Below are 27,848 nucleotides of genomic sequence, written 5' to 3'. Positions count from 1 at the left end.
GGGTTCAGATCTTTATTTGCACTCCACACAATCACCTCGATGCCTCGTGTCTACCAAAGATCTTAGGTGTCTACTCCACGTAAGTAGTGGAATATTGCGTTGCGGGTGTGCCCGTTTCTCCGGGGCTGGGGAGGGGGGGGGGGGGGGGCTGGGGTGCTGCGGCGTGATGTCGGAGCCTTGCTGCATGGGATGGAGAGGGAGGGGGAGAGAGGGGGGCATGTGAGAGGGGGAAAGGGGGGGTTGAGACAGAGGAGGGAGAGAGAGGGAGGGGAGGGAGGGAGAGAGAGAGGGGGAGGGGACAGAGAGGGAGATGGGGACGGAGAGAGAGGTGGAGGGAGAGGGAGGGGGAAGGAGGAGGGGGGAGAGGGCTCAACCAAAACTAGTTCTGAAATATTGGTCATACATTTGTTGTAAAAATGCTGCAAAATATGGCTCAGAATGCACCAGAGAGCATCTAAAACCCCAGAGCTTCCAGGGCCCGATTAAGGGCCCTGGACCACGGCCGCAAGGGTCTTTGACGATCGCGCTTGTGATATGCGCTGGGTGCACTTACTTCACATAAAATGTTTGTAATCCTGCCATGCCACCCCCCTTTTTGAAAAGCTTCGTACGGGCCTGGTGTATAATATTTTTGACACTGTCATAGACCTTTCTTACATATGCTGTCACAACGCACTGTAGTCTCTAAATAACACTTCAGTAATTTTCCTTGCCCTCCATTTCAGAATAATAGTGTTTTAAGCCGCTAACTCCATTAAAGATTTACTGGCTGGACAAACTTCGTGTCCCGCCTCATTCTTGGCTGGACAGCTTTGAGTCCCGCCTCAAGTATAGATTTCAGGTATTTGCACCACTTTCTCGTGAGCCGCATGACCTTTCATTTTCCTGGCAAAGCTATTATTTTGACCATTTCAAAACCCACATTAACTACATCAAACACCCTTTAGCCTATATAAAAGATGTTATCTTCATCGATATTCCCTCTTACCAACTCAAAGATTATCTCTATTTGAATCAGCCACAAATTTCAACTCCCCTTCCCATTCTGGATCCGACCTTCCTGTCCTGGGCCTCCTCCATGGCCAGAATGAGCACCACCGGTAATTGGAGGAGCAGCACCTCATATTACGCTTGGGCAGTTTGCACCCTAGTGGCATGCACATTGACTTCTCCAATTTCCGGTAGCCCTTTCTGTCTCCTCCCCTTCTCAGCTCTCCCTCAACCCTCTGGCACCTTCTCTTCCTTTCACCCTTCTTCTCCCCCCCCCCACATCAGTCTGAAGAAGGGTTTTGGCCCGAAACGTCGCCTATTTCCTTCGCTCCATAGATGCTGCTGCGCCCGCTGAGTTTCTCCAGCACTTTTGTCAGCTTTCTAAAGTATTGGCTTTTAATGAAAACTTCCCTTTTTGCATTATCCTACTCTGAATACTCCTTGACATGATGGTGAAAGTGCCTTTTATCTTGTGGTAACATGTTTGCTCTGAAACTATCACAAACTTGTCATTGAATGCTTTCACTGCTTTCAGCTTCTCAATTTTGTAAAACTGACTTTTCCACAATGGAGAAATGTTCATCCTTGTTTTTTTTGTCTTTTTCCATAAATAGTCATAGAGTTATAAAACATAGCTTTGAAAAGTACAGCACTGGAACAGGTCCTTTGGCCCACAATATATGTGCAAAACATGATGCCAAGATAACCTTATCTCCTCTAACTGAACATGACCCATATACCTCCATTCCCCGCATATCCATGTACCTATAAAAGCCTCTCAAGCACTACTATTGTATCTGCCTCCATCACCACCCCTGTCAGCGGGATTCAAGCATCCACCACCATCTGCATCAAACATCTTGCCTTGCACATCGACTTTAAACTTTGCCCCCATCACCTCAAATCTCTGCCCTCTGGTCCTTATGATTTCCACCATGGCAAAAAGGATCTAAATGTGAACCCGATCTATGCCTCTTAAGTTCATATACTTCAATTAGGTCTCCCATTATACAACATGAAAACAGGTTCTTCAACACAACTTTTTCTTGCCTATCAAGGTGCCTACATGAGATAGACCCATTTGCCTGCATTTGATACATATCCCTCTCAACCTTTCCGATCCATTTACCTGTTGTTTAAATGTTGTAATTATACCCAACTCCACAATCTGTGTGGAAAACTTGCTCCCAGTCCCACTTTAAAGATTTAATCTTTCCCCTAATTTTACACTTCACCGCACCAGACCATCACCTTCTCTGGCCCCTCATGATTTTGTAAACTTCTGTAAAGTCACCCCTCAGTCCCTTCACCATGATAATCAGTCCCAGGTAATCCACTCTCTCTTTATACTGGCCCTCCAGACCCAGCGTTGTCCTTCTGAATCTTTTCTGTACTCTCTCTAGATTGAACATACCCTTCCTAGAGCATGGTGACCAGAACTATCCACAATACTCCAGATTCTCCTAAGTGCATTTAAGAATTTTGCATTCTCTATACATTTTACATTGATTCTATCATGAGTGTTAAGGTAATTGAAATTCTCCACGATAACAGACCTATTGTTCCTTACACCTGTCCCTATAACTCCTGTCCTACCTCCATCCATGGACCCCAGCAATCCTTCCAGATGAGAAAGAGATTCCCGTGCCCCTCCTCTAACATCGTCTACTGCACTCAGTGTTCCTGATTTGGCCTTATGTGGTAACCAACTCCTTTTTACTGTTCCCCACCAGGACAAATCTATTTCTCCCCTACCTTTCCTCTTCCATGTACATACCTTCATCTAGCTCCGCAATTTGTAACTCTTCAATCCTTTTGCCTAACACCTTCAGCCTTTTCATCCTTGGCTATTGTCCAACCATCTACCTATCAGAAAAACCTCCACACCTGTATTTGCATATTACCTCCCAGGCTTTGTCCTGCCCCTTGTTCCATCCAGCTTTCTTTCCCTCTATACAATCAGTCTGAAGAAGGGTCCCAACCTGAAACCACACCTATCCATGTTCTTCAGAGATGCTGTCTGACGCGCTGAGTTACTCCACCACTTTGTGTCTTTGATTGCTCTTAATGATAGGCCTAATTTAAATCCCCTCATTCAAATACGGTCAGATATATATCCTTGACAGCAGTTGTTTGACAGGATAATTCTGAACCTTCAACACTGACAGTGTCAAAAGTTTTACTTAAGGGCCTGTCCCACTAACGTGACTTTTGAGTGACTGTCTTCGTCCTTTAAGCTCGAGGGCACTCGACTGAACAACCTCGAGGTGGATCAACCGTCAGCGATGAAACCTTTAAAAGTGGAGACACTTTTAAGAAGCCAGACAACTTTTAATAAAGTTTAGCGGGCATTTAACATAACTGGTGGGTTTACTTACCTCTTTTTCTCGATGAGCTATTACCTTCGACTACCTTCAATTGCCTTTGATTACCTACGATAGCATTACGACCTACTATGACCTACCTCGACTAAACCTACGAGTAAAAAAATATCGTTTTTTCCACAGCGACCTTTTTTTACTCACGGGCATTTTTCAAGCTTGCTAAAAAAAACTAACTGAGGCCTCGTGTACGCCGGGACTACTCTCCAGCATGAACAAAGTCCTCTTAGGACCTCGTGTCGACCATGCTGCGAGTATGAGGGCAAACTCTTCTAAACTCGCGAATTAGGTCCCCGCAGTGGGACAGGCCCTTTAAATACCGAAAGAGATTTTGACACCAAAATTCTAGATGATGTGAATGAATATAATCTGACTATACAAAAAACTGAAGTTCGATCACAAGATTTCTAAATAAGTTTACAAACAAATAACATTATTTGAATTTAAATACATAGTATTATTGTGCATTGGTGCATTGTACAAATCTTTATATTACTAAAACACTCATCTTGTTTGTTTGTCCGTTTTTTTTGCCTGGTTTGTATTTGCGCAAAAATGGTACACGATAGCACTACAATTTTTGGCTCACCTTACTCACCATTGTCCTGTGATCTAAATTAACACGTTTTGTTCAGATTTATGGTATATTTTATGTTGTTGTCGTTTAAAACTTCAAAATATTGCCCTACACCCACTTGACAGGTGTCACAAAGGATATCCCACGATGTCCCGTAATTTCCTGCCACAACGGCGAACCGACGGCTCCACGGGGAAGTTTCCTTCTATTTAAATTTCTGCACCCCACCACCCCAGTCCCTGGGCTGGGGTAGGAGCCGATGCGGGGACCGGGGGCAGGGAGAGGCTGCGCCGGGTACCCATCCCAGGCGGTGGTTTACATCCATATCACATAACTATTAAAAGTCTGATCTTGGATGTGGATGTGTTTGTTCATGTGTGTGTTTGTTTGTGTATAATCACATCTAACGAGCTAACGGTAAAATGTTTACATATTCCAGTAGAACTTTTCCCCCTGGAGTCCAAATTTGCCTTATCTAAAAAATTCACGCTATATTTCTTATTAATGAAAATGTTCAAAAATCGGATAAAACTTTGAAAAAAAAAAAACTGTCTTTCGCTGATGACGTCACAATGGATCTGCGTGCCATTCTTCCTCGTGCTGCAAGCACGTCACCCACCCCCAACTCCTCCCTCCTTCCCCCGCATTATTCAAAAGTCGGGCCGTCGACTGAAGACCTAAGATCATAGCTGAAGACTGTGGCAGCCCTACTCGTGGTCATTTGGTTGACGCTCGCCTGCTCGCTCCTTAGCTCAGCTCAGGTTTGGACCTCGGCTCGACCTGGGTCCAGTCCTCGGCTCGGTTCGGCCCAGGCCTTCCCCACCCTCTCTCACCCAACCTCTCTCCCCCCACTCTCCCCCCCCCCCTCACTCTCTCCCCCCACTCTCTTTCCTCCCCTCTCCCCATCTTGCCTCCCCCCCTCTTGACCCCTTTTTTTTCTCCCCCCTCTCTCCTCCTCCTCCTCTCTCTCCCCCCTCCCTGTCTGCCTCTCTCTCTCTCTCTGCCCTCTCTCTCTACCCCCCCCCCTACCCTCTCTAGACCCTCCTGCGAGTTGGGGGCTATGCGTAAGTGGATAGGGCTGGGATGGGGTAAAAGGAGCAAATTAATAATATTAATATAATATCAAGGGGGGTGGTTAGTGTGTGTGGGGGGTGGGGGGGTTAGTGTGTGTGTGATGCTGCAGGCCCGCCCCCCCCCCCCCCCCCGCAACCACACATTGACGGGACGGGACCCAACAGGTCCCACTTGGTCTAGTATATTACTAAAACACTCATCTTGTGTGTGAGTTTGTGAACGTGCTTTCCATGACCTGAACTACGCCAAAAAGGGCACACGATAGTGCTACAATTTTTTGCACCACCTTACTCACCATTGTCCTGTGGTGTAGTGTATCAAGTTTTGTTCACATTGATGTTATATTTTTTAAGTTATTCATATTTATGCATTTACAAACCCCAATTTGAGAAAAATGTTTCACTCTGCACTGGCACACAGCAATGACATCACAATGGAATTGTATAGGACTGCTCCCTACAATGTTGCTATCCCAGGACACTGAGTCCTGCCAGCCCAGACAAGGGCAATTGCATTTTTTTTTTAATTTAAAATGAGGGAGGGTCAATAAGGAGAAATGAACAGCCTTGGCGCAGTTGAGAGCAATGGGCAAGTGATGGAATAATGCGTTGGGGGAATGGGTTGCATTGGGGGACCAGGCCTCTCGTGAGGACTATGGGTGAGTGGTCAAATGTTGCATGGGGGAAACTGGTTGCGTTGGGGGACCAGGTCTCCCGTGTGACAAGGACCCAACAGGTCACACTTGGTCTATTGAATAACTAAAGCCACATGCACTGATCTCACTGCACTGATATTTTAAATGCAATCTCATTAATCTCACTGCATTAATCTCACTGTCCTGATATTTTAAATGCAAGGCATTTTAAATTAGGCAAAGTTTCTGCTTTTCACTTCTAAAAACTATAAAGCTAGATTTAAGCTATCACAAAGCCATTTATTCCCTTTTCCCAAGTCAAGGATGGTATTCATGTCTTATTAAATTAAATTTAGTCATAAAGATAACCAGGCTATTAATTTACCACTATTTTTGTTTGGGTTCCTTTTTCTGCCTATCTTCTCAGATAGAAGTGGGGGCAAAAGAGGAGGGGATGGTGCTGTATTAATTAAGGCAAATGTCACGGAGGTAGTCCAAGATACAGTAACATTACTAATGATTCATCCAGTGAGCCTGTATGGGTGGAGCTGAGAAATAAAAATGGTATGATCACCTAGAGGTCCCTAAATACTCAATAGGAATTAGGAGAGCAAATATGGCAAGGCACTGCAGGCAGCTGCAAAACAAATAAGATGACACAAAATGCTGGAATAACTCAGTGGGTCTGGGGAATAACTCAACGGACCAGGCAGCATCTCTAGGGAAAAGGAATAGGTGATGTTTCGGGTCGAGACCCTTCTCCAGACTGAGAGTCAGGTGAAAGGGAACATCACCTATTCCTTTTCTCCAGAGATGCTGTCTGACCCGCTGAGTTACTCCAGCTTTTTGTGCCTATCTTCAGTTTAATCCAGCATCTGCAGTTCCTTCCTGCACATCTCGTCTGTTCCACTGCAAAATCTCCTCAAAGTATCCCTACTTTGAAGAAGTTCTCCTCCTCTCTCCATTGAGAGTTCTGCAACCTCCTCATTCACTGCTCCCCCTCTGTGATTATCTCTCGTTTCCCTTTCCCAACTCTCCATCTGAAGAAGGGTCTCGTCCCAAAAAGTCACCTATTCCTTTTCTCCAGAGATGCTGTCTGACCCGCCGAGTTACTCCAGCTTTTTGTGTGTATCTTCCCCATACTTGCCATCTTTGCATCTCACGTTTACAAGAACATACCATCTCTGAACTCTACTTTTAAACACCTCCCATTTATCAGTTGTTTTCCCCTGCAGCACCTGCTCCCAATTCACTTCTCCCAAGTGCTGTCTTACACTACTGAAATTCGCCTACTCCCAATTTAAGGCCGAAACTGAAGAACCAACTTTAATTATTTCCATGATGACATGGCAGCATACCAACCAATAGTTACTGTTTCCAATAGGTTCCTTCACATACACTTCCATCACTTGCCTGTTTTATTCCTTGAGATAAGTCCAACCACCCCCCTAGTAGTACCCACTATATACTGCTTCAGAATACTCCTCTGTTAAAATTTCCTCTTAACTTCGTTTGCCTGAAGAGGACCAATCCAGCTTCTTCACATAATGAAATTCCCTCAAATATAGAGTGTTTCAAATACATTGTGGAGCAGCTGGTAGAGCTACAGTCTGATAAGTCTGATAAATCACTTACAGATCCTCTTCAAGGTTCTAGTATCGTACATAAAGAATATTCCCTCCTTCTAAAATACACCACAAAGATGGTACAGTGGCGCAGCAATAGAGTAGATGCCTCACAGCACCAGAGACCCGGGTTCCATCACAACTACGGGTGCTGTCCATATGGTGTTTGTACACTCTCCCTGTGACCATGTGGGTTTTCTCCAGATGCTCTGGTTTTCTCCCACATTCCAAAGACAAGCAAGTTTGTAAGTTAATTGGCCTCTGTAAATTGTCCCGTGTGATTGATTGCTGGCCGGCGCAGAAGGACCTGTTTCCACGCCATATTTCTAAACTAAACTTCTGTGCTTCATTGGCCTAATTGTAAAGGGAATCTTCCAATGGAGTCTGCTACAATTTTACTTATTGTTTACGACAATTATTTGAAAATTGTATCTCTTATCTAAGTCCAGGCCAATGCACATATGTCTTGGCAAATTTTGTATACATGATGTCACTGTCCTTTTAATTCAATAGGCAGTAACTTTGCTAATCAACCCATTGTTATAAATTATCCATCACCTTCTAAAGGTAGACATACACAAGAACATCGTATTAAACTGCTACATTACCCTATCAGAATAAAACTTCAATTAATTTCATCAAACAGAACTCGCCTTTAGAAAAAATGAGTTGGTTGTCCTTTGTTACCATATCTTCTACACCAACCATCACCCCCTTCCCCCACCTTCACTCATCCCTTGGAATATGTAGTAAATACATTTCTAATGTTTGATGTTCACTTTGCGCAGCAATCTCTGTCACAGCATCTTAGGTATGATTAGTGATGCATTCCAGTACATTCCTGCACCGCCAATCTCTTGTTCCAAGTTTACAGGAAGACCTGGAATATGCAAACCATGAAACTTGTCTACTCTTGCATGCTCTCCAATGGCACTAATCATTGTCCAAGTTCAGCAACCTTGAGATTGAGTAACCAGAGAGATTTCCTGCTTTTGTGTCCAAACAGGATGCACAAATCTTGAAATTACAATTGCATATTATTTTACTACTGTTATTGTTTGCTTACTAAAAGCTCAGTTTTAACCTTGATTCATACTTGTTCCCCTATTATTAAAGAAAAAATACAGCAAATAGATAGCTCATATTTCCTGGATACCACAGGCCTTTAGTCCATGTTATCTACAATAATTAGCATAATTTACATAACTGATTGGAGCGGAATTAGGCCATTCGGCTCATCAAGTCTACTCCACCATTCAATCATGGCTGATCTATCTCTTCCCCTAATTCCATTCTCCTTCCTTTCTCCCCATAACCCTTGACACATATATTGATCCTTTTTAGATGGTTCAGCTCATCTTCCATGGCATCCTTTGATTTTGTTACAAAATGAATCAATGTATTTTTGATTATTGGTTGATAATTTTAATTTAGTTTAGTTTTTTTTTATTATACAGACAACCCCTGCATTATACCCTTTCTGGCTACAGAAATATGCCCTTACAGAATTCATAAATTACTACCACGAAATTGAGATAGGGAATAACTCACTTTCATGGAATTTATGTGGGAAAAAAAGAAATAAACATTTTATTCCAACTTGCATTTCTAGACACATGGCTAGATGATAAGGCTTCACATCACAATACAGGCCTTTTTTAGGAATGCAAATTCTCACCCCACCCCTTCACCACAAACATTTTATAAGGCGGGGTCATCTGTATTAAGCATCAGAGTGTTCCCAGTGACATAATCTATGTTGATAATATCCTAATCCATTATTGAAAACCAAAAAAAGACTTTCCTCAACATTACGTTACGGCGCACAGTAGTGCAGCTGGTAGAGCAGCTGCCTCACATTTGGGTTCAATCCTAATCTTGGGTGTAGTCCATGTGCAGTTTGCACATTCTCCATGTAACTGCCTGGGTTTCCTCCAGGCACTCCAGTTTCCTTCCACATCGTGTTGGTTAGTAGGGCAAATGGCCTTTGTTAAGAGAAAAATTACCCCCAATGTGTCGGAAGTAGATGAGAAAGTGGGATAACATAGAATTGGTGTGAAGGGGTGATCAATGGTTGGAGTGGACCCAGTGGGCCGAAGGGGCTCTTTCCATGCTGCGTCTCTAAACCAACGATATCAGTCTATTTGTGCACTTAAATGAGTACAATATTTGCAAATGAAACTACATTCACAGCGCCACATCTCTGCTTTAGCTCAGTGTTTTAATACGGTCGGACCCATCTATCTTTTCATGTCCAGGCTTTTGACACAAATACTGTATCGAACAGTGCTGCACTTCTGAAAAACAACATCCTTTAAAACATTCAACATTCAACTTGGATAAAGTATCCATCTGTTATGGTTCACCTACCTCACTTATACTGCTAAAACTGTAACCAAGCACTCTGTCCAAAAGTCCTTTGATCTTCATATTTGAAGCAGACTGGGAGGTGGTTTGGCTAACAGACCGCAGTGAAACAATGATTTCATCTACAGATTTTGCCTTTGCTGTAAATGTTTGCTGTGCTGCGGTCAGGGACTGCTCCGGCTTGCTAATTTCAAAGTTTCTTTCATATATTTTTGGTGCATCTGACATTGCGAGATATTTAGCTTCTTCTAGCAGTTCTGAAGCAGACTTCATACCTTGAAAATGAATGGAATGAGTGTCAACTTCTTTATCAAAATGGGCAATTGCGTCATCTGATGTTTGAGGAGGGGATTTGTTGAGATTTTTCTTTTTTTTACTTTGTTCAGTTGTTTCTGCGGGAATGATCTTATTCTTTTCACTGATTTTACTGTCAACTTTGCCATTACTAGTATTACTAGTCTTTTCTGTAATTAAAGTAGATTGTTTTAGTGTAGAATACTTTGAAGTATCAATGGGTTTTAAGGAACTACGCTTAGGTGGTGGTTCAGGCCTTCTTATCATATTTAAACCTTTAACTGTACCAGCAAGTGGTGCTATTGCTGATTTGAAAGCAGACTGATTTTTACCACCAGCTTCATGCAGTTGTAAAACTACCAATTTCTTATTACTAGTTTTATATCCCATTTCTGCAGCTGGTCTTTTACTTTTCTTTCGAGGATCAGCCTTAGCTGCCTGACTTTGTACCCAAGAGCTATCTTCAATGTTATTTTGTGAATTCTTGCTTAATTGTATATCTTCAGATATTTGCATAGAGCCATCAGTTGTTCGTTTAAAATTTTCTTGTACAGGATTTCCTGCAGTGCTTGATGTCTGTCTCGAAGGGTGGAAGTCTGGTCGCGCTGTCTTGTGTAAACTATCTTGCTCGAGTGTCTCTTCAGAGGCATGTGAAGCAAAATACTTCTGTGTTCCAGACATTTCATAGTTATGTTATAGATCTGTGGGGACATAAGTTATACAGTTATCTCTGTTACCACACACATTTAGCTCAATTATTTGTGCACCTATAACATACTTAATCAGTAAAAGGTCATGTTAAAACAAACTAGAAACTGAAAACAAGATAAATACTGATTAATTGTACTCATTTTGAAAGTAAAAATGTAAATTAAGGAAAGTATAAGAACATTTTTATTAACCCAATTTGTCAAGTAGCATGCAAATATTCCTCTACGCATCACAATTCTGGCCATCTTTATTTATTTTCAAACAAAGGAAATTAGGTATAACAAACAAGAGACAAGAATCCATTGCATTTTCTAGTTAATTATATTTTACTGAAACGCTGAAAGATTTCTTTACCAGAAAATTAATTTTAAAGCGGCAAGTTATAGGTCTTCGCCCGCAAGTATTTAAATTTGATTTGAAAACTTATAAACCTTAAATTCTTAAATCATTTTATTTCTTGGGTTACAAATAAATTAAACTAATGTTTGACGTTCTGGGGTTTAGTCTAGAAAAAGATTGGAAGGAATCCTTCTTCCTTTATGGTGAATCTTTCTTCAAAACTGACAGATATCTCTGATTTGCTTCATCATCCATCATGGGTTAGCTATGTCCTCAAGTACAGTGCACATCTATCCAATGCTCAGCGATCCCCATAGTTTGGCAACTGGCCTCTACTTTATTAGAATTTTTTAAAGATTTATCTTGTCACCAAACACTCCAACAAAATATTGGTTGCATCTCAGACTGGAGCCCTAGTGTTATGCCTCAAGATTTGGTGTTGGGCCCATTACTGTTTGTCATCTATATCAGTTTATTTGGATGAGAACATACACGGCAAGATTGATGCAGATGATACAAATGTGGGTGGCTTTGCAGATAATACTGTGAAAAATTGGATCTTGATCGATTGGCCAGGTGGGCAGAGGGATGGATGATGAAATTTAATGCAGAGAAAGGTGAGGTGTTGCATTTTGGGAAGTCAAACATGGTCAGGACCTACACAGTGAATGGTAGGGCTCTGGGTGGCGTTGTAGAGCAGAGGGATCTGAGCGTGCAGGTGAATGGTTCCTTGAAGGTACAGTCGCAGGTAGATCGGGTAGTCGAAAAGGCTTTAGGCACAATGGCCTTCATCCGTCAAAATATTAAGTATCGAAGTTAGGGGGGAATTTTGCAGTTGTATAAGATGTTGGTGAGGCCGCATTAAGAGCATTTCACTTCTTGGCACCATGTTATAGGAAATATTTTGTCAAGCTGGTAAGGGTACAGAGAAGATTTATGAGAATGTTGCCAGGACTAGAGGGTCTAGGCTATGGGGAAAGGTTGAGTAGGCTGGGACTCTATTCCTTGGAGTGCAGGAGGATGGGAGATCTTATAGAGGTGTGCAAGATCATGAGAGGAATAGATGGGTAGATGCACAGAGTGTCTTGCCCAGAGTAGGTGAATCGAGGACCAGAGGACATAGGTTTATGGTGAAGGAGAAAAGATTTAATAGGAATCTGAGGGGGAAATTTTTCATAGAAAGGGTGGTGGATGTATGGAACAAGCTGCGAGAGGATGTCGTTGAGGCAGGGACTATCCCAACATTTAAGAAACAGTTAGACAGGTACATGGATTATGATGGATAGTATAGGTTTGTAGGGATATGGTCCAAATGTGAGCAGGTGGGACTAGTGTAGCGGGGTCATGTTGGCTGGTTTTGGCAAGTTGGACTGAAGGGCCCGTTTCCACACTGTATCTCTCTATGACGCTATGGCACCCTTGGCAGCACATTCCAGGCATTCATCACTGTGTGTGTAAAAAACTTGCCTCAAACGTCTCCTTTAAACTTCCCCCCTCTGACAAACCTAGTATTGATATTTCCATCCTGGAAAAAAAGTTCTCACCGTCTACCCTATCCACACCTTTCATAATTTTATACACTTCTATCAGCTCTCCCATCAGTCTTGGACATTCAAGAGAAAACTATCCAAGTTTGTCCAATCTCTCTTCATAGCCTGCTTCAAGAAGGCAGCATTGACCATCAAGGATCCCCACAACTTGTGCTATGCCCTCTTCTCACTGCTTCTATCGGGGAGGATGTGCAAAAGCCTGAAGTCCCACTAGGTTCAGGAACAGCTACTTTCCGACAATTATTAGTTCCCTCACCAACCTGTACAACCCTAATCCTATCTTGACAACAGAACATGACAACTCTTCCACTACCATGAAAACAGGTACATCCTCTTGGGAGCTGTCTGGGCAGAAGATGCTTCCAGTCCGAGCGCCAGCTCCAATCCTAGCGATGAGAATCGACAGGCGAGAGAGACGTCGGGCAGAGCCCTAGTGGTGGGTGACTCCATTGTCTGAGGTACGGACAGGTAGCGGCAGGCGAGACTCGAGGATGGTCTATTGCCTCCCTGGTGCTAGGGTTCAAGATATCTCAGACCCACTTCAGAACATCCTCAAGAGGGAGGGTGAGTAGCCGGAAGTGGTTGTGCATGTGGGCACAAACGACGTCGGGAATACGAAGAAGGAGGCTCAGTGAGAAATTGGTAAGTATGATGACGGAATGAAATTCAGTCTCTTGCGAGGGGCGACTTTGAATCAGAAGATGTAGTCATTGTGTATAGAACTGATAAATTGTAAAGGTAAAAAGACCCTATTGGGAGCTATCTACAGGCCCCAAAATAGTAGCCTGGATATAGGGTGCAAGTGGCAACAGGGGTTAAAATTAGCATGTAACAAAGGTAATGCTACAGTAGTTATGGGAGAATTTAACATGCAGGTAGACTGGGAAAATCAGGTTGGTACTGGACCCCAAGGAAGGGAGTTTGTAGAGTGCCTCTGAGATGGATTCTTAGAGCAGCTTGTACTGGAGCAGGTCAACTAACACAAACTCCCTGGTAAAGAAGGCACAACAACGGCTTTACTTCCTAAGATCACTCAGGAAAGTCAACTTGACACAATAGCTGCTAGTGTCATTGTACTGTTGCTCCATAGAGAGTGTCCTGACACATGACATCCTGGTGTAGTATGGCAAGTTCTGCAGCTGAAAAGGCGGCTCTGCAGAAAGTCATCAACACAGCCCAGCAGATCACCAACACACATCTGCCTGCCCTGGAAGAGATCTACAGCTCTCATTGCCTGCGAAAGGCATCACGCATCCTAAAGGACTCATCTCATCCCGCACATCACTTGTTTGCCCTTCTGCCCTCAGGAAAGTGTTACAGGTCCATCAAATCACACATCACAAGATTAACAAACAGTTTCTGCCTCAAGGCCATCACCACTGAACTCTGCACTGAATACACACCCCTCACAGCCAATATTTTGTAATGCTATAACACTATACTGTGAAATATTGCATATTCTGACGACGTTTTTCTTGCCGTTTTTTCTGTTTCCATTGTCGTTATTTATTTATCTGCCACGTTGGAGCACCGCTCGGGCAGAATGCCTGAAATTTCATTGTATGTATTTACAATGACAATAAAGTAAATTATTATTATTATGTAAAGGAACCATTAGGAGGTAATGACCATAACATGATAAGTTTTAATCTTCAATTTAAGAGGGAGAAGGTAAAATCGGAAGTGTCAGTATTGCAGTTGAACATGAGGGAGGACCTGGCCAAAGTTGACTGGAAAGGGACCCCAGCAGGGATGATGGTAGAACAGCAATGGCAGGTGTTCTGGGAATAATCCAGAAGATGCAGGGTCATTTCATTCCAAAGAGGAAGAAAGATTCTAAGGGGAGTAAGAGGCAACCGTGGCTGACAAGGGAAGTCAAAGACAGTATAAAAATAAAAGAGAAGACGTATAACATAGCAAAGATGAGCGGGAAGCCAGAGGATTGGGAAACTTCTAAAGATCAACAGAAGGTAACTAAAAAGGCAATACGGGGAGAAAAGATGAAGTGTGAAGGTTAACTAGCCAAGAATATAAAGAAGGATAGTAAAAGGTTCTTTAGGTATGTTAAGAGAAAAGAAATGAGTTAAGACAAATGAGGGTCCCTTGAAGATAGAAACCGGTGGATTTATTATGGGGAACAAGGAAATGGCAGACAAGTTGAACAATACTTTGGTTCTGTGTTCACTAAGGAAGACACAAACAATCTCCCAGATGTACTAGGGGACAGGGGACCTAGCGTGATGGAGGAACTGAAGGAAATTCACATTAGTCAGGAAATGGTGTTGGGTAGACTGATGGGACTGAAGGCTGATAAATCCCCAGGGTCTGATGGTCTGCATCCCAGGGTACTCAAGGAGGTGGCTCTAGAAATTGTGGACCCATTGGTGATCCTTTTCCAATGTTCTATAGATTCTGGATCAGTTCCTGTGGATTGGAGGGTAGCTAATGTTATCCCACTTATCAAGAAAGGAGAGAGAAAGCAGGGAATTGTAGACCAGTTAGCCTGACATCAGTGGTGGGGAAGATGCTGGAGTTGATTATCAAAGATGTAATATTGGCGCATTTGGATAGCAGTAACAGGATCGGTCGAAGTCAGCATGGATTTACGAAGAGGAAATCATGCTTGACAAATCTTCTGGATGTAATTAGTAAATGGACAAGGGAGAGCTAGTGGATGGAGTGTACCTGAACTTTCAGAAAACCCTTGATAAGGTCCCACACAGATTAGTGGGCAAAATTAGAGCACATGGTATTGGAGGTAGGGTATTGACATGAATAGAAAAGTGGTTGGCAGACAGGAAACAAAGAGTAGGAATTAACAAGTCCCTTGCAGAATGTCAGGCAGTGACTAGTGGGGTTCCGCAAGGCTCGGTGCTGGGACCGCAGCTATTTATAATATACATTAATGATTTAGATGAAGGAATTAAAAGCAACATTAGCAAATTTGCAGATGGCACAAGGCTGGGTGGCAGTGTGAACTGTGAAGAGGATGCTGAGTAACTTGGACAGGTTGGGTGGGTGGGCAGATGCATGGCAGATGCAGTATAATGTGGATACATGTGAGGTTATCCACTTTGGAGGCAAGAACAGGAAGGCAGATTATTATCTGAATTGTGTCATTGTAGGAAAAGGGGAAGTACAACAAGACCTAGGTGTCCTAGTACATCATTCACTGAAAGTAAGCATACAGGTACAACAGGAAGTGAAGCAAGCTAATAGCATGTTGACCTTCATAAAGAAAGGAGTTAAGTATAGGAGCAAAGGGGTCCTTCTGCAGCTGTACCGGGCCCTGGTGAGAACACACCTGGAGTATTGTGTGCAGTTTTGGTCTCCTAATTTGAGGAAGGACATTCTTGTTATTGAGGGAGTGCGGCTTAGGTTCACGAGGTTAATTCCCGGGATGGCGGGACTGTCATATGATGAATGAAAAGAGCGACTGCGCTTGTATTCACTGGAATTTAGGATGAGAGATCTTATAGAAACATATAAAATTATTAAGGGATTGGATACGCTAGCTGCACGAAACATGTTCCCGATATTGGGGGAGTCCAGAACCAGGGGCCACAGTTTAAGAATAAATGGTAGGTCATTTAGAACAGAGATGAGGAACAGCTTTTTCACACAGTTGTGAATTTGTGGAATTATCTGCCCCAGAAGGCACTGGATGCATTCAAAAGAGAGTTACAGTAGATAGAGCTCTTAGGGCTAGCTGAATCAAGGGGTATGGGGAGAAGGCAGGAACGGGGTACTGATTGTGGATGATCAGCCATCATCACATTGAATGGCGGTGCTGGCTCAGGGCCAAAGGGCCTACTCCTGCACTATTGTCTATGTATCTATGGACTTGTTTTCAATTTCAATTCAATTGCAATTTGCCAAAATGTCTTGTTTTATTGCATTTTTTAAAATTTTCACAGTCTTGTGAAATTTGTGGAATTTATGTATAATTTATGTTCTCAAGTGTGGTCTGAGTCTATGTGCCTGCAACGCTGCAGCAAGCAGGAGTTTCATTGTATCAGTATTTCACCCTACTTGTGCATATCATAAGAAACTGGACACTGACGGCTCATTGCATGATAATTCCCACGCTTCTTTTAATAAAATCAGACCCCAGTTCTAGCACTCCTTTTAAACTCACTGTTCAGTTTCCTGCATTCCCTTGAACTATAAGGCACTGCCTGGAAATTTTAATTTACTGCATAACATCTAAAAAAATGCATTAAAGATGTGTTGGAATAACATTCAATAGTCTGGCAAATCTACCCAAGGCACCACCACATTTCTAAGCATACCAAATTAATAGAGTTTTACTGTATTTTAATGAAATAATGGTAACAAAATGTCACTGTGGGTGTATCAATAAAATGAACGAAAGTATTCTTTAACTGCTTCTGCTCACTGAGATGCTGAGAAAAGCTATTTTCTAATTTACGTGGCATAACTTGTGTTCTGGTCTAGTGCCCAGCCGTACTGCACCACAAGCAGCCCCAAGCAATAATTCCATCTTCCTGGATAATGTTTGAGAGATTACAACATGGTTCTTTTTGCAGCTTAGCAATTAAGTAACTAAGATTCTTTAGATCAAATACAGAGAACGGTGACTAGGATTCCTTACTGAAGTCTATTACACCAATGTTCAAGGCAGGAATTAGATCCATAGCTAGCTACCTACTGTGGTTCATGTGTTATTAATAGTAGTAATAATACATGGATCGTTTTTTTATCATGCTGTTGGCATTTTGATATAGAAAGGATTGCAGGATATGTTCCATGCTCAATTAAGCTGCAATCCTCATGTACTGGTTGATGGGCATCTCTATTGCAGGAACCATGTTCCCGATGTTGGGGGAGTCCGGAACCAGGGGCCACAGCTTAAGAATAAGGGGTAAGCCATTTAGAACGGAGACGAGGAAACACTTTTTCTCACAGAAAGTTATGAGTCTGTGGAATTCTCTGCCTCAGAGCGCAGTGGAGGCTGGTTCTCTGGATACTTTCAAGAGAGAGCTAGATAGGGCTCTTAAAGATAGCGGAGTCAGGGGATATGGGGAGAAGGCAGGAACGGGGTACTGATTGGGGATGATCAGCCATGATCACATTGGTGGTGCTGGCTCGAAGGGCCAATTGGCCTGCTCCTGCACCTATTGTCTATTGTCCTGAAGAACAAATAAATTAGAGAGTGTACCTCAGCAGACTCATCTTGCATATTTCTTCATGGCTCACAATTGCAATTGTTGTGGCTTGCAAGCAGATTCTCTAAACTATAGGAATTGACAATGATGCATAGCATTGAAGAAACATTTGGGGAAAGAGGGTTTTAGAGGATGTAGCAAAAATATATTCTGCACGAGAAAGAGGCACATCATGGTCAAACAAAACAATTCAAGGAACAAGAATCATTCTGCACAAATACAGGATAAACATATTAAAAAAAAATATCTGTACAAAGTTTTTTAAATTCTACATTGATTGACAATTACCTATTTCTTTTCTCTGGAGATGCTGCCTGGCCTACTGAGTTACTGCAGCTATGTGTGTCTATCTTCAATATTTTTATAATATACTAGACTAACTGCAGACCCGTTGGGTCAGTCCCCCAACGCAATATTCCACCACTCACCTGTTCCCCACAACGCTAACTCATTTCCCCAGTACAATATTCCAGCACTCACGCATTGCCCCCAACTGCACAGGCGCGGCTCATTTCTTATCCCTCAGCTCTCCCTCCTCCTCCTCTTCACCCTCTCTCTTCAATCCACAGAGAGGGAGGGGGGTAGAGAGGAAGGTAGAGAGGGAGGGGTGGTAGAGAGGGAGGGGGGGTAAAGAGGGAGGGGGGTAAAGAGGGAGGGGGGTAAAGAGGGAGGGGGAAGAGAGGGAGGAGGCAGAGAGGGAGGGGGTAGAGAGGGAGGGGAAGGGGTAGAAAGAGAGAGGGAGGGGGTTAGAGATGAAGGGGAGGAGATAGGGAGGAGGGAGAGAGAGAGAGGGAGGAGTGAGGGGGAGAAATGGGGGAAGGTGGGGGGAAGAGAGGGAGGGGGAGAGAGAGAGGAAGAGGGGTAGAGTGGGGGGGAAGGGAGGGAAGGTACTGTGGGAGAGGGCGAAGTAGGAAGAGGGAGGGGGATAGAGAGGGAGGGGGTAGAGGGTGGTAGTGAGGGTAGATAGGGAGGGGGTAGAGAAGGGGAGGGAGTATGGAGAGGGAGGGGGCAAGAGAGAGAGTGTAGAGGGGGATGGGATGAGAGAGGGAGTATAGATGTGACAACTACCCTCACTACCCCCTCCTCTCCCTCAATTCCCCCACTCTCCCTCCTCATCTCCCCAGGGTCTTTCTCCTCTCCTCCTCCACTACCCCCTCCTCTCACTCAATGCCCCCACTCTCCCTCCTCATCTCCCCAGGGTCTTTCTCCTCTCCTCCTCCACTCCCCCAATCTCTCCTTCACCTCTCTTTCTCTCTCCTTTCCCCTACCACTGCCGTTGCTCCATCTCCGCGAGGCCTCACCGCCGCCGCGATGACCCACTGCCGTCGCCAGGCCCCACCGACGCCGCACCGCCGCCGCAGCCCCATCGTTGTGAGGCCTCACCGCTGCGGTCTCGATGTCTCCTTCATCGCCGTGGTCTCGATGCCTCCTTGATGGCCGCGTAAAACCCCAGCTGGAGCGTCGTGGGTAGAAGCCCAGGTCGTAAAAAATGGAACGTTAATTTAAATGCGGCCCTGCCCCTGACATCACTGGAACTTGGTGGCCGCCCACACCGCCTTTGTGACGCGAGTCGAAGCGCATTGAAGAACATTTGCCGTTTAAAAACTTGGTTTTAGCTATTTTTAAAATGCTATAACTTGTGAAATATAGCATGAAATGTGGTGAAGCAGTTTATTTTGTCAATGCGGTTAATGTGATTAATAATCTGTGAAAAATTCTGCGCCAGTGTGTGGCATTTTGACGAAGGTAGAAAGACACATACACACGCGCGCGTACACACACACCTGTAATTCCATACCTCAAAAAAAAATTCCTTAAATAGAATCCCAAATTTTCGGGAAATTGATGGTATTTCCTGAAATTTAAGCCTGCCCCAACTGCGTACGTGCGACTGCCGCCCCAACTGCGCACGTGCTGATACTGGGCCCACTGCGCACGCGCGGGGAGATGGCGTCATTTTGTGTCCCTACTGCGTCACCGGTGCCATTTTCAATTGTGACATGGCTGACGGGTCTCTCCCAATGGGCAGATGGTCGTAAATATACTTTTTTTTCGCCAAATCATTCTTGGATTGGACCAGGTATGATATCCGCCTCCAGAAAAAAAGTATGAAGTATTGGCTCGCAACGCCCCCTGAAGCTCCTGCATTTTCAATAAATTGAAAGTGATTCCCAAGCTGGTAGTTTACACAACAGAAGCTTAGAATTTTTCTAACACATAACCCGTAAAATAACTCCCAAAAGACCACGGAGAGGCAACTTTTTCCATGTCGCCTCCCTCGCGGCCTAACATCATGGATTGAAGCAGCCGTTCCCGGAGTCGGGCCCAGAGCATCGGCAGCAGGGGCAGCGTTGACATTCCATCGCGGAGCGGGCGAACCCTTGCCGGGAGTCGTCAGAGAGGTGTGCTCCGAATGCTGGACTGGTGTTGTTGACATCGTGGGGCTGTGGTCTGCGGAGCTTCTAGCCGTGGGCGGGGGGTCGATTTACCATCCGGAGCCTGGGACCCCTCGCTAGGAAACATTGGAGAAGAGCTCCGACCACCAGCCTGCAGCCTATAACATCTTGAAGCTGCAGTAGGAAAGTGCCAATTCAGGATCTCCAAGAGTATGTTTCACCGCCCCGACGTCGAAGTTTAGATCAACCCGAACAGAGGGCCTATACATCGAGGGCTGTCTGTAGCAGTGACTACGGGGGTTCTATGGCCCCGACCATGGGTGAACAAGGGAGGAGGACTGGCTGAATTTTGTTGCCTTCCACCACAGTGAAGAATGCTATAGTGGATGTTTGTGTTAAATTTTTATGTGCACTAGACTAAGTGGGACCCGTTGGGTCCCATATCCCCCAACGCAATATTCGACCTCTCCACCAATTCCAATACTGGTGTCCAGGGGTGGGGGGCAGCTTTCTGGAGCGCTAGTATGGGTGCTGTGGGCTGAAGGGAATGGTTTCCAGAGGGCTAGTATGGACATTGTGGGCCAAATGGAATTTTGGGGTGGCAGCTCAGTCACTCAAGCCTGATGTGCTGGCAGCTCACTCACGGCTGGTGGGCTAGTAGTTGACTCACGGCTATTCCTTGAAATTCCACTTCAAGCAGGGTGCAAGGCCACCAAATTCCAATGCATTTCCTACCATTTCAAGCAGGGTGCAAGGCCACCAAATTCAAATGCAGTTTCCTACCACTTCAAGCAGGGTGCAAGGCCACTAAATTCAAGTGCAGTTTCATACCACTTCAAGCAGGGTGCAAGGCCACCAAATTCAAGTGCAGTTTCATACCACTTCTAGCAGGGTGCAAGGCCACCAAATTCAAGTGCAGTTTCATGCCACTTCAAGCAGGGTGCAAGGCCACCAAATTCAAGTGCAGTTTCATGCCACTTCAAGCAGGGTGCAAGGCCACAACATTCAAATGCAGTTTCATACCATTTTAAGCAGGGTGAAACCACCATAAAACCATCACACAAAACCATCACACAAAACACCACATAAACACCACATTCACAGTTCAGTAGACATTCAGTGTGCTCTTTCTCTATGGCACATTCTTGAGCTGTGAGGGTTATGCAGAGTTTGAGACCGAATTCAAGGCTGAGAGATAATAGACTCTGTCATTTAGCTTTGGCTAAATCAAATTATAATGAGATTGAGATAAGGGATAGGATGTGTATGAAGGGGAGTAGTGGCTTGGAGAAGAAATAAATTAGATTAATGGATATGTGACATTCCTATGTTTATAGAACGTCCAAGAAACAGATGTAATTCTGATGTAATGGTCTGAGTTGTGAATTTACGCTTTGTTCTGTAATATTTGTAAAATACCTTGAGGTGACATTGGAAATCCAGCTTCCAGATAGCAGGAAAGGGGCTGCAAATTAAAATGAATCCTTGCACCAAACACTTATTAATTAAGTTGACAGATTTACGACCCATGTATGCTTGGTTGGAAGGTGTGTGTGGGTTTTGAACTTAGAAACTGTAATTGGGCAAAAACACATATAATAAATGTTTTAAATACATAGGTAATAGTATTTTAAACTGTGTAAAATTGTAGTGAAACAATTTATGAAATGTATTTTCTTAGTAGTATTGTAAACATTAGACTTTGTTTAGATTTATAGAAATATCTTTCTTCTTGGTATGGAAAGTGTGTATGACTTGTATGATCATTGTATTACATATGTATATTTTATTTTGAGGAGTGGTCGTTGATAATTGAGCCTACTGGGGTTTTGCTGCGTTGAAATAAAATAATTCGAAACAAAGTTATACCACAGGTAAACGAAGATTGTAAAAAGAGGCCAGGAAAGGGGGGGATCATGTGACTGATGTTGTAAATCACCAGAAAGACTCAGATGATTGGCTACCAGTTGTCATACCCTCTGTATCTGAAATGTCTAATACCTATATAAAGCAATGATTTTGTATCAAAAACACAAATACTTTGGAGCTGCCCCGGAGCTTATAGCTCTGTGTCGGAAGGTTCAAAGAATTGTCTCAGTACTGAATAAAGAATCGATTTCAACAGTTACAAGCATTTGAGTCAAGTTTTCTTGACATTAGATTGACAAAATAACTCAATTTAACAGAAGAACGGCGCGCGGAGCAGACCCATTGTGACGCCATCAACAAAAGGCAGTCGTATTAAATTCAAAGTTTCGTCATATTTTTTAACATTTTCAGAAATGTCGAGAAATAAAACGTTAAATTTTCAGATAAGTAGATTTTGGACTCCATGGGAATATGTAAAAATGTTATCATTACCGCGTCGTTTTTTGCAAAAAAAACAAACACACAAACAAACAAACAGACACACACACACACACATCCAAGATCAGACTTTTAATAGTTACTAGACCAAGTAGAATCGTTGGGTCCCGTCCCCTCAACGCGCGGTTGCGGGGCGCGGCCTGCAGCGTCACACTCACACTAACCACCTCACCCCCCACTCACACACTAACCCCACCACCACACCCCCCACTCACACACTAACCCTACCCCCCCCCCCCCCACACTCACACACTACCCCCCCCCCCACACACACACCCCACCACCACACCCCCCACTCACATTATTAACACCCTACCCCCCCCCCACACTCACACTACCCCCATCCCACTCCCATACCCACCCCACCCCCCACTCACACACTAACCCCACCACCCCACCCCCCACTCACACACTAACCCTACCCCCCCCCACACACTACCCACCCCCGCCCACACACACACCCCTAGATATTATATTAATATTATTAATTCGCTCCTTTTACCCCATCCCCTCCCTATCCACTCACAAATAGCTCCCAACTCACAGGCACGGTTTAGAGAAGGAAGGGGTAGGTAGAGAAAGAGAGCGCAGAGGCACAGAGAGGGACACAGAGGCACAGAGAGGGACACAAAGGGGCACAGATGGGCACTGAGGCACAGAGGGAGACACCGAGCCACAGAGGGGGACACTGAGGCACAGAGAAGGTCACAGAGGCACCGCACCCGAGCAGTGGACCCGAGGACCGAGAGCTAGCGGCTTCAGTCCAGGGCCCGACTTGCTCATTCTTTCTGAGAGGGGCAGAGGGGGAGAGGAGGGGGGGGGGGAGGGGGGAGAGGGGGGGAGAGAGAGGGGGGGAGAGGGGGGGGGGAGGGGGGGAGAGAGAGAGAGAGAGAGAGAGAGAGAGAGAGAGAGAGAGGGGGGGAGAGAGAGAGAGAGAGGGGGGAGAGAGGGAGAGGGAGAGAGAGAGAGAGAGGGAGAGAGGGGGAGAGGGGGAGAGAGAGGGGGGAGAGGGGGAGAGGGGGGGGGAGGGGAGGAGAGAGAGGGGGAGGGGGGAGGGGGAGAGAGGGGGGGGGAGAGGGGGGGGGGGGGGAGGGGGGGAGGAGGGGGGGGGAGGGAGAGAGAGAGAGAGAGAGAGAGAGGAGAGAGAGAGAGAGAGAGAGAGAGAGAGAGGGGAGAGAGAGAGAGAGAGAGACTGATACCCACTACCCACTGATAATAAATATCCAGAAAAGAGCACTAAATTTTTGGAATCACCTTAAATCTAGCCCCCCAGATACCCTCCAGTTTAAAGCCCTTCAAACACAAGAGGGGAACCCAGAAAAGAGTTCCCTGTGTCAGTTGGTACTGAGACTAACTACCCCTATTCAGTTAAACCCTATCCAGTTAAACCCTCACCGGCCTTAGATCAATACTGATCCCCAATCACCAGTTAGAGTGAACCAAATTATCAAACAATGTAAAGAAACGTATTTGGAACATTGGGATAAAGAAACCAAAAGCCAAAGCAGATTAGAATGTTACCGTGCCCTAAAAAGAGATTATAAATTGGCAGACTATCTCTCAACCTTTAGAGACATAAAGCAGAGACAGACCCTCACCAAATACAGGTTAAGTGACCACAATTTGGCAGTTGAAAAAGGAAGACAGAAGAGATTCTGGCAACCAAGAGAAAACAGAATATGCGGCCACTGTTTGACAGATGAGGTTGAAACAGAGGTGCACTTCCTCCTAAAATGCAAAAAAATGTATAAAACAAGGAAAGCATACTTTGACAAACCCCTGATTTTAAAGAACTAGATGATACATCAAAACTAAGAATAATCCTTGGCAAGGAAATACGGCACATCTTGGTGCACAATACGTAACAGCATGCCATAACCCGAGTGACGGTGAATGACCAACATGCACATATGTACACACACACTAATTGACATTAACTAACACTAAGAAATTAATATTGAATTGCTAAACTTGCTATTGTGTTGTACTGCTTACAGCTGCAAGAACGTGTAGCAATCATAAAGGGCTATAGGCCTATTGCGAGTTTATGTACAGGGACATATCTATCCATGCACTATATACTTGTATTTATACTTATGCATTTTAAACATGTATGTCATGCTTTATACTTTGGAAATATAACAATGTTTTTTTATCATGCCAATAAAGTTTTTTAATTGAAATTGAAATTGAATTGAGAGGCAGAGAGGGGGTGATGTCACTCGCCGCGCATAGAACACAGTCAGCGAAAGACAGTCATTTTTAAATTCAAAGTTTTGTCAGATGTTTGAACATTTTCAGTAATAACTCGAGAAATAAAGCATGAAATTTTCAGATAAGACGATTTCGGACCACGGGAAAAATCTCTGCCGGAAAAATGTAAAAATGTTACCGTTAGCGTGTCGATTTTTCGAGAAGATGTGATTATACACAAACACACACACACGCAAATAAATATATAAGATCAGACTTTTAAGTATATAGATATATGATGATATGATATATGATAGATGGCCACAGGGAGGCGACTTTCATTAGAGTTTGTAATAGGCAATCACATTAGAGAAATCCAAAAACACATACTGTGTACAGTATAACGTTTACTTAGTTTTACAAAAAATGTCAGAAAAAAGATAAATGCAAACAATTGACAACAGTCAATTGGATTGCAAACTTGTCGTGGTCGGGGAGCTTGTGTGTCTCAGTGACCCCTATGCCAGCGGGAGATTCGTCTCCTGTTAGGGTCTCCCATGCTGGACAGATCGAAGGGTAGAGGTGAGACGAAGAGCGATCCACTGGTCCTCCAGGTTGGAGGTTGAGAACAGGGCTAACAATCCTGTCTCGTAAAACAAATATGTTACGGAAACAGCAACTGAAGGAATCAACAGGAGTGGAGGACCTTCGTTGCTGCGCTATATGCCAGGAGGCATAATAGGCAGTAAATCGGAAAATTGACAACAGTAGTTCTTTGTTGATAGCATACTTCCAGGTCAGCAACAGGTGCCATTGCTGAACCATTGAATGACAGCATGTAAATTAAATTGGTGTTGGTATTGATTTAATATTGTCATGTGCATCAAGTTACAGTTAAGAAACTGCTATCCAGGCAGATCATACCATGCATGAACGCATGTACAGATTTTACTGCTCGAACGACAGAGAAAAATGCAGATTTTTTTTTTTTAAAGGGCATGAGTCACAAAGGTAGATTAGAGGATCAGAATTACATCTTTTGCACGAGACCTCTGTTCAAGTCAGATAACAGCAGGGAAGCTGTTCTTGAATTTGGTGTATCTTTTGTTCAACAGAAGAGGGGAGAAGAGAGAATGGCCGAAGTGTGTGTGTTCCTTGATAATGTGGTCAGCCACTTTTTTCCAAGGCAGCATGAAATGTAGATGGAGTCAATGGGGGGGGGGGGGGTGCAACTAAACTGCGATGCAACCCAATAGGATGCTTTGAACAGTGCATCTGTAGGAATTAGGACATGCCCATTTTACTTTGTTTTCTGAGGAAATAAATGTATTAGTGTGCTTTATTTAACCTGTCATCAGTGTGTTGCAAAGATCCTATAGCAAGCAAGATAGATCACCCGACAAAAAAGACGTAGTACGGTCATGGGAAGATTCATGGGTAATTTACGGCCCCATTTCCGTAACCGGCTTCCATCTCCACACCAAAGATCCCATAGCGGAGCAAAGATAATGGTGAGGAGACGGAAGCCGGTTACGGAAATATCCTCGTAAAAATAAAAGTTATTTGGTAAAAATCTTCTCCTCATTTTCAGAATTATAATTTATTAACACAAACTGTTCCCCCGCAACGTTGATTACACTGCGAGTCGGGCGGGTTACTGAAATGGATGGAAAAAAGGCCCACGTTCCGCTCTGTTGCGTACTGCACGTCAGCCCATTGCATTGAGAAGGAGTGGTCTATCTTGCTTGCTATAGGATCTTTGGTGTGTTGGACCAGGTCAGACTGTTGGTTTTATTAACACCTAGGAACTTGAAGTTTTCAACCATTGAAGTTTTCAACCATCTCCACCTCAGTACCATTGATGCAGATGGGGGCATGTACTGCATCCCGCTTGTTTAAGTAGATGACTAGCTCCTTCATTTTGCTGACATTGGGGGAAGAGGTTGTTGTCTGAATGCTGTGCTACTAAGCATATCTCATTCATGTACATCTTGTCACTGTTCGAGTTCCAGCCCACTATAGTGGTGTTATCTCAACTTGAAAATGGAGGTAAAGATACATGTTGCCACACAATTGTAACAGAAAATCGAGTATAGTAATGGGCTGAGGATGCAACCTTGCGAGGCACAGGTGATGAGAACTATCATGAAGAATATTTTGTCACCTCTCCTTACTGATTTTAGTCAAAGGGACAATGTCAAGGATCCAGTTGCAGAGGGAGGTGCTGAGTCGTAGGTCTAGGTGTTTGGAGACGAGTTTGGTTGGAAGTATGCTAAAGAAGGTAGGGCTATAGTCAATTAGAACTATGGGACATAGCGGGGACACGTGTGCAGACATCTTGTATACCTTAGAATGGTTCCTGAAGCTGATCAATTAAATTGTTTATCAGAAATACCTTGACTGGTTTCTCTACAGAAACAGAATGGCAGAACAAAAAGACAATACAACTTCTCCACATCACAAGAAAAGCTCCAACCTAAGATGTTATTAAAGGATCTATTAAACTATCTAGGTCCCATCCATAAAATAGCATTCGGACTCGAAAAGGGGCTCAACGTTATAAAAACCTATGTGTCTGTCATCAACAATAGAAGGCAAAACAACTTAATAATCACTACCAAGGTATTTGTTGTGTATTAATTACACTAAGGAAGCTTTAAATGCCTTTGTTAATTAAAAGCGAAAGCAAATGGGCAAATGTTTCTCGAAGTTCGACCCAATGCCTTTGGCTCCAACTCATGGCACCACTGTAACAATAATGAACAGCAAATAATGGCAGTCCTCTGTATAACTAACTGCAGACTTCAGTGCTCCATTTTTATTGACAACTCAAAAGCTGTGTTATAATAGGGCAGTCCTGCCAATGTCTCCAAAATCTCCCAAATCAATTTTATCTTGACGTTGTTATCCAAATTTTATGCAACTCACAAAAATCTTCCCATTGCCTTCTCTATTCCAAAGAAAATAATCCACCTTAACCAAACTATCATTGTAGCAAAACATTTTCCATCCTTGTTAATCTCCTCTGCACCGCATCCTACGGAATTATTTCAGAGCAGGGACATTCTTTGGAAGGTGAACCAAAATGTCACCCACGTGACCAGGTGTCATCACATAAAGTAATGCATTAAAAAATTATTGTTAGAGATTAATCTTATTCA

The 27,848-nt window shown here is 43.8% G+C and overlaps 1 protein-coding gene across 5 annotated transcripts in view; it reads right to left on the bottom strand.

Annotated features, from left to right (window-relative positions):
* The window catches only part of ttc6 (tetratricopeptide repeat domain 6), a 162,003-nt gene that overhangs the window by 130,126 nt on the left and 4,029 nt on the right, over positions 1-27,848 (bottom strand). For all 5 annotated transcript variants that reach the window (XM_055640545.1, XM_055640546.1, XM_055640547.1 and 2 more), the window contains exon 2: positions 9,652-10,643. In XM_055640545.1, the coding sequence (XP_055496520.1) occupies positions 9,652-10,623 (972 nt within the window). In that variant the 5' untranslated portion in view covers positions 10,624-10,643. The remainder of the gene's footprint in view (positions 1-9,651; positions 10,644-27,848) is intronic.

Source organism: Leucoraja erinacea, chromosome 9 (assembly GCF_028641065.1).
Source record: "Leucoraja erinacea ecotype New England chromosome 9, Leri_hhj_1, whole genome shotgun sequence".
Taxonomy (NCBI): Eukaryota; Metazoa; Chordata; class Chondrichthyes; order Rajiformes; family Rajidae; genus Leucoraja; species Leucoraja erinaceus.
The sequence above is the reverse complement of the archived record's forward strand: the minus strand, read 5'-3'. Positions and strand labels throughout refer to the sequence as shown.